This window comes from Corythoichthys intestinalis, chromosome 8, assembly GCF_030265065.1.
Source record: "Corythoichthys intestinalis isolate RoL2023-P3 chromosome 8, ASM3026506v1, whole genome shotgun sequence".
NCBI classification, from domain to species: Eukaryota; Metazoa; Chordata; class Actinopteri; order Syngnathiformes; family Syngnathidae; genus Corythoichthys; species Corythoichthys intestinalis.
In genome coordinates this window covers 25369148-25377020 of record NC_080402.1, presented here as the reverse complement: position 1 = coordinate 25377020, position 7873 = coordinate 25369148, and the positions used below count along the sequence as shown (strand labels likewise).

General features: G+C 38.7%; 1 protein-coding gene across 1 annotated transcript; it reads right to left on the bottom strand.

Annotated features, from left to right (window-relative positions):
- Positions 1–214: 214 nt before the first annotated feature.
- LOC130920390 (C-X-C motif chemokine 2-like) lies at positions 215–1438 on the bottom strand. The gene is made up of 4 exons (XM_057843571.1): positions 1201–1438; positions 961–1093; positions 769–855; positions 215–619 (listed from the first exon to the last, which is right to left on the bottom strand). The coding sequence occupies exons 1-4, from the start codon at positions 1262–1264 to the stop codon at positions 604–606; spliced, it is 300 nt and encodes a 99-aa protein (XP_057699554.1). The 5' UTR covers positions 1265–1438; the 3' UTR covers positions 215–603.
- Positions 1439–7873: the final 6435 nt, after the last annotated feature.

The following is a 7873-nucleotide window of genomic DNA, read 5'->3' as shown; positions in this document are numbered from 1 at the left end:
AATTTTTCTAAGTCCTATACTGTAAAGTTCTATTTAGGAACATATATAACACCTTCAAAGAAATTGTTGTCGCTACTTGTTTTCTTGCCTAATACTTATCTATAGCATCTGGCCTGTTGTCCATAGAATCCCAGTACATTTTCACCTAATCATCTTCCGAAATACATTTTTGCTCGAAGTAGTACTTGATACATAAAAAGGGAAGCAAAATATATTTTAATTTGTTCATTTTATTGCATCAACAAGTTGTAGTAAAAAATACAAAAACAATTGCATTCAAATATATACATTTTTACAAATGATAAATACATTCAATATGTTCAGCATAAATTAAAGCAATAGTTATAGTAACAGTTCATAGAAGCTCATCTGAAGTTAAAGGCTGCAATACAGACAGTGTGAGTGTCCAAACAGGTACGCGCTTGAAAATAAACTATGCTTGATGCAAACACGACGTGTCTGTTGGTAGCTTGAACAGTTGCCCTAATAAGATGTTCGATTCCGTTTTGAAATCAGCTGAGTCCTTAATCAAATGAATCTATTTGGTTCTTCCGCTTTTGCAAAACCAGCACGTGGAGCATTCTTCCCCCTTCGCGAGGCAGCTCACCGCCTTTTGCTGCTGAAAAAACACAAGGATATGCTTTTGTTTAACTTTTTGATTCAGCTTTACATCATTGAGTAGTTTGCATTCACTGCCTGCTTCATGTAGACAGCATTTTTATACAGCTTCCATATTAGAGTTTATGAGATTATGGAGGTGTAACTTACTTATTAAGGATCCTCTCGATGACTTTCTTCACCCATGGAGCCTTGGGGTCAAGGCACACCTCTTGGCCCGTAGTTTTAAGGGTAGCACTGTAAGCAAGAAACATGGGTTCCGTTAGAAAAAGCAAATATGGAAGGACGATGACCCTACTCCAAAAAGTCTGGTTTGCATCAGAACTGGGAACAAGTTCTTACATGATCTCAGTGTCCTCGCAGTGGGAGTTTGCGGGGATCAGCTCCACCTTTTCGATGTGGCGGCCAATGGTTCTGGTCTCCGTTTGGATACAGCGGCAATGCAGATCAACTCCCAAGCTTCTGACATTCATTCCTGCAAGGGAATCAGAGCATGTGGTTAAATGCAACACTTGAGAATCCAACAACCAATCTGCATGCAATGACAAGTTAAAATATGCAATAACATTTTTTTAAGATTACCTTCACTGGTGGCCACAGAAACCAGCAAGACCACCAAAGCACTGAGGATTACTTTGCTTGTCATTTTCTTGTTAAATTCTGCAGGAGCTCAAAATTAAAAAAAAAAAAAAAATTAATTGCTGTTCAAAAAAGTAGCCGAAGAAGTGACAATGCAGTTTGTTGACTTGTGGTCCTTCCTTCTCTTTGCTTTTCTCAGTTTCTTTTGAGCTCTATTGTTTGAATCCTGTGCTGAAGAGAAAGAGCTCCTCCTTTTATAAAGCCACACATGAATCAACTCGTGCAGATCTTGCACAATCTGGAATTATTGGCAATCGTGTGGGTATTCACAACATGGAGGGAAAGTAAGGTAATTTGATTTACAGTATAAATGTGTAAGGCACACTAACCAATCAGTAATTATCACTTATTAAATCCAATGACTAAAATGTTGTAATACATCCTTATATGTTGATTGGAATGGTTGACATGTTTGCCATCTATTTTTCTCTCAGATCCTAGCTATAAAATGTACAAAATGATTTACAAAACTAATTCATTGTGTGCTTGATATGAACAGGCATGATTAAGTGGTAAACTCAGTCCTTATGCAAAATATTCGGATTAAAAGATACATTTCCTCAGATGAATATACGTACTACAAAGAAAAATAGACGAACATGTCTCCATTTGATGGCTTGTCAACAACAAAAACCCTTTTTTACGAATATCACCAGTCAACTATTGATAGGTATACCTGCAGAATTTTAAACTACAGTAATGTTATTTTGGGCCCCCTGAAACTTTCCCACACTTGTATTACCATCGTCCCACCTTCTTTGGAACATGAAGCAGGCATCTGGCTTGGCCTGGCAAATGGAGGCGAATTAAATTTGATTATCTTGATAAACATTGGAAACGATACATACACACTTGCAGCAGAAGAAGACGTCTAGTGCTGCCAACCCAAACAACGCCAATCAGCTGGCCTTGGTAGACAGGCCATATTTCCTGACTGGAAGTGGAAATGATGAAAAAAAACTGTATTGCTTGGAACCTCCTCACACTCTGAACACACACTTTGAACTGACTTTTACTGTCTAACCTTATTCTTTTCCACCCTATTTCCTTGGTAATGGCCAAGTCCCGTCATAGCCACGTAAGTAAGAGTAAGCGTGGGGCTAAGACGGGGTTCGGCAACCCGTGTTTTGAGAGCCGCATACGGCTCTTTAGTGCTGTCCTAGTGGCTCCCTGGAGCATTTTCAAAAATGTTTGAAAATGAAAAAAGATGGGGGAGGGAAATATATTTTTTGTTTTGATATGGTTTCTGTAAGAGGACAAAAGTGACACAAACATTCTTAATGTTTTCTAATGCTGTAAAAATGTGTAGAATAAATATTAAATTTCATTATTTCTGTCAACGACGATTTGAGTCATAGCCTGCGACACACGTTTCTATCAGCAGGGCGGGATGCCAGCTAGGTAATTACTGTAAACAAACCGGCGGCTGTGTGGAGGGCAATGGATCCGAAAGGGAAAAAAAGAAAAATAACTGAAGAGAACAGAGGATTCAATGTTTCTTGGACCAAATCATTTGCATTCATTGCCAATGCGGAAGAGTTGCCTGAATGTTTACTCTGTGGCGAGAAGTTGTCAAATAACAAAAAGAGTCATGTGGAAAGACATTTCCAGTGAAGGCATGCTACATTTGAAGCTGAGTGCCCAGTTGGGAGTGAGAGAAAAAGTGCGATTCTACTTCATCACATAACTCCTGAAGAACTCAGAGGAGCGTAAAAATAAATTTAAGAAGTGGATTGCATTGCCAACTTCACTACTGCTGCAAGTTTTGTTGCAACCCGGGAAATAATAAAGCGTGGAAAACCGTTCATAAATGGTGAGTACATGAGACATCATCTTTATGGACGGGTCAGCTCGACCATGCACTGCACAACTCCTTCAAGCAGAGGGCCACCCACAGCAAGAGGAGCTATATACACAAGCACACGAACGCAGCGAACTAACGGTGGATTTCGGTAAAAAAAGTACGAAAGCTGTACCACATACAAACAGGAAGGATTGTCTCAGTAGTGATTTGTTCGAGGATTCAAGGTAATTACTATATTTTTTCGTACCATTCATGCATTTTGAAACATTATGAAAAAAATGGAGAAATTAGCCGCTAAGGTATTAGCATCGTAGTTCACAATATTTTACGTAAAATAAATGCTACGTGCACATTGACTGTTTTATGTCCATATCTATAAAGAATTCAGGGATTTAAGCATTTATTCAAGAGAATTCCAACCTAAAAAGCTCTTTGTTGCGGTAAGGCGGCGCCACAGTGATAAAGACGAGCCGCATTTTTGACATATTTACGTAAAATAAATGCGACCTGCACGTTTTTTGGGTTTTTTTTTTTTTTTTTGCTTTCAACCAAGAATCGAGACTGTTTAACGTCCATATTAATAAAGAATTCAAGGATTTAAGCATTTATTCAGGAGAATTTCATCGTAAAAAGCTCTCTGTTGTGGTAAGGCGGTGCCACAGTGAACTTAAAGATGAGCCGCACATTCGATATATTTACGTAAAATAAATGCGACCTGCACGGTTTCTTTTGCTTTCAACCAAAAATCGAGACTGTTTTACGTCCATATCTATATATAATTCAGGGATTTAAGTATTTGTTCACAAGAATTTCAACGTAAAAAGCCCTTTGTTGTGGTCAGGTGGCGTCACAGTGACTTTAAAGACATACTTACGTAAAACAAATGCTACCTGAACTTTTTTTTTTGCTTTTAACCAAGAAATCGAGACTATTTTACGTCCGTATTCTATGGTAAATTTGGGGATTCAAGCATTTATTCACAAGAATTTTCAAAGAAAAAAGCTTTTTGTCTGTGATTGCTTTGACGGCCTAGCCAACAACGCAGGCCCCCTATTTATCGGCCCCGCGCCCCGTGTCCCGTCATTCATTGTAATAATAAACAAATACAGTACTTACGTACAGTATGTTGAACGTATACTGTATATCCGTCTTATCTTCCCATTCCAACAATAATTTACAGAAAAATATGCCATATTTTAGACATGATTTGAATTGTGATTAATTACAATTAATCAATTTTTAAGCTGTGATTAACTCAATTAAAAATTTTAATCGTTTGACAGCCCTAGTTAAATGTACACCTTATGCCTAATATATACATAACACAATAAAACAGAATTGTTGTGGAAATCAAAATGTTGACTGGACAGTTATGGACATTCACATTAAATCATATTACACAATACACCAAAGTATATCAGTAGCCGTGTCCTTAAGTCTTTCTGATAGTTTTCCCCTGACCTTTTTATTGCAATAATATAATGAAAACCTGAAATTATGGCTTTTAGTTTTGGCCACCCCAAGATTTTAAGTGGCCCCATCTGGCCACCCCTGTGAAAAATTTCTGGAGGCGCCACTGACCGTTCTGGCTGCAACACATGCTATCTGCTGCTAGCTTGTTGCTAATCAGTACGTGTAGAATGACACAATTATGTTCAATTTGACTTCAATTCTGTGTTTTTAGTGACAGGTGAGATATCATTAGCTTTGCTAAATCTAGTTATACAACGATAAAGAAATGGAAGACAAACAGTCATCTACTACAAGTCATACATGGGCTTATAACATAAATGCATAAATGCAAGTGTAGTAAGTTTTTCTTCGTTTGTTTACAGGTGGAAAACGCTGTTAGGCAAGGGAAGATAACTTGATGTGCTTCACAACAACACTTACTGTACGTTAATGGACATATATCGAGACTACGTGCATTCTACTTTGATAATGGAAGGCTCGACTTATGCTCCACCTTTGTTAATATTTTTCTAATAATTTTATAAATTGTGATTTATTGACCTGTTTAGCACATGCACCAATTGTTTTAAATAAAACAAGATATGGAATCATGTTGTCCAAGAGTTTTATTGCGGTCAGTATCTGCAATAAAAAAGAATGACATACTATTTGTGTTTACAGTGGGGAGAACAAGTATTTGATACACTGCCGATTTTGCTGGTTTTCCCACTTGCAAAGCATGTAGAGGTCTGTAATTTGTATCATAAGTTCTCTTCAACTGTGAGGGACAGAATCTAATACAAAAAAACAGAAAATCATGTTGTATGATTTTTAAATAATACATTTGCATTTATTGCGTGAAATAAGTATTTGATACATCACAAAAATCGAACTTAATATTTGGTACAGAAACCTTTGTTTGCTATTACCAGTGTTGTTAATCTTACTGAAAAAAAGTAATTAATTACAGTTACAAATTACTTCTCCCAAATAGTAATTGCGTTAGTAACTCAATTACCTGAATGTAAGAGTAATTAGTTACTTGGCAATGTAATTGGTGATAATTACTTCTTTTTTTTTCCTCCCAAAAAAAAAAAAAGGTATTTGGTAAAATCGGCCCGAGCCCAATTCTTTACCCTAATTTACCCTTTACCCTGAATCAACTGTTAAAAGTTGTTAAAATTGCTCCCATTATTGCATTAGTTCCCTTCTCTCTACTTTCGACATATGAAAGTTTTAAAACTGTTTCATCATTTAAAGATAGATTCAAGTCAAGATTTTGCCGATTTAGAAGTATTTTAGATAAAAAGTTACTTGGGTTCACTAGGAAGGTTCTCTACAACAGAGCCGTCCTAAAAAGTACTGCTTTAAGATGGCGCTGTCTACTAACGCATTTAGTGCCATGTCTGTCATTTTGCATCTAGTTATATCTATATCACAGTACATGTGTTATCTACCATGTCTACCATATCTACCATAACATGCGGGCGTAGTTTGTAGGCTATCGGCTACAACATGTATTATTGGAGCTACCTAGCATCGCGTTTGCTTGGCGTCACAACTTTCTAGCTTCCTCCCCACTCCTGCTCTGCTCTGTCGTCTAGGTGAGTCCGTCTCCCTCAGACTTTTCGACCAATATAGTAACGCATAGTAACGCATGCCTTTCCGTCCTCAGTAACGGTAACGGCGTTGCCAAGATGAGAAAAGTAATTAATTAGATTACCCACTACTGAAAAAAATAACGCCGTTAGTAACGCCGTTATATTGTAACGCCGTTATTAACAACACTGGCTATTACAGATACCAAACGTTTCTTGTAGTCCTTGACAAGGTTTGCACACCACTGCAGCAGGGATTTTGGCCCACCCCTCCATGCAGATCTTCTCCAGAGCCTTCAGGTTTCGGGGCTTTTGCCGGGCAACAAAGGACTTTCAGCTCCCTCCATAGATTTTCTATCAGGTTCAGATCTGGTGACTGGCTAGGCCACTCCAGGACCTTAAGATGCTTCTTACGGAGCCACTCTTTAGTTGCCTTGGCTGTGTGCTTTGGATCGTTGTCATTCTGGAAGACCCAGCCACGACCCATCTTCAGGGCTCTCACTGAAGGAAGGAGGTTGTCAGCCAAGATCTGGCGATACATAGCCCCATCCATCCTTCCCTCAGTACGGTGCAGTCGTCCTGTACCCTTGGCAGAGAAGCAGCCCCAAAAAATGATGTTTCCTCCTCCATGTTTCACGGTTGGGATGGTGTTCTTGGGGTTGTACTCAACCTTCTTCTTCCTCCAAACACGACGAGCCGAGTTTAGACCAAAAAGTTCAATTTTGGTCTCATCTGACCACATGACCTTCTCCCATTGCTCCTCTGGATCATCCAGATGGTCAGTGGCAAACTTCAGGCGTGTCTGGACATGCACTGGCTTCAGCAGCGGGACCTTACGTGCGCTGTAGGATTTTAATCCATGACGGCGTAATGTGTTTCTGATGGTTTTCTTCGAGACTGTGGTTCCAGCTCTCTTCAAGTCATTGACCAGGTCCTGCCGTGTAGTTCTGGGCTGATCCCTCACCTTCCTCATGATCAGTGATGCCCCACGAGGTGAGATCTTGCATGGAGCCCCAGAACGAGGCAGATTGACCGTCAACTTGAACTTCTTCCATTTTCTAATAGTCGCTCCAACAGTTGTTACCTTCTCACCAAGCTGCTTGCTTATTTTCCTGTAGCCCATCCCAGCCTTGTGCAGGTCTATTATTTTATCCCTGATGTCCTTACACAGCTCTTTGGTCTTGGCCATTGTGGAGAGGTTGGAGTTTGTTTGTTTGTTTGTTTGTTTGTTTGTTTGTTTGTTTGAGCATGTGAACAGGTGTCTTTTATACAGGTAACAAGTTCAAACAGGTGCAGTTACTTCCGGTAATGAGTGGAGAACAGGAGGGGTTCTTAAAAAAGAACTAAGAGCCGAAATATTTACTAGTTGGTAATGTATCAAATACTTATTTCATGCAGTTAAATACAAATTTATTATTTAAAAATGATACAATGTGATTTTATGGATTTTTGTATTAGATTCCATCCCTCACAGTTGAAGAGAATTTATGATACAAATTACAGACCTCTGCATGGCTTGCAAGTGGGAAAACCAGCAAAATCGGCAGTGTATCAAATACTATTTCTCCCCTCTGTATATGTACATATGTGATCAGCTCATAATAGTATAACTATAACCAGATGAAAAATACCTTGTAGTATTTCCTTCTAACAACAAAATCCATGTCAGCCCTTCTGCATTCGGCAACTGTAATATTATTTGTCATTTAGCCTCATTTTGGTCACTCAAGTGGCCAGCATATCATTCTACACCTCATGTTAC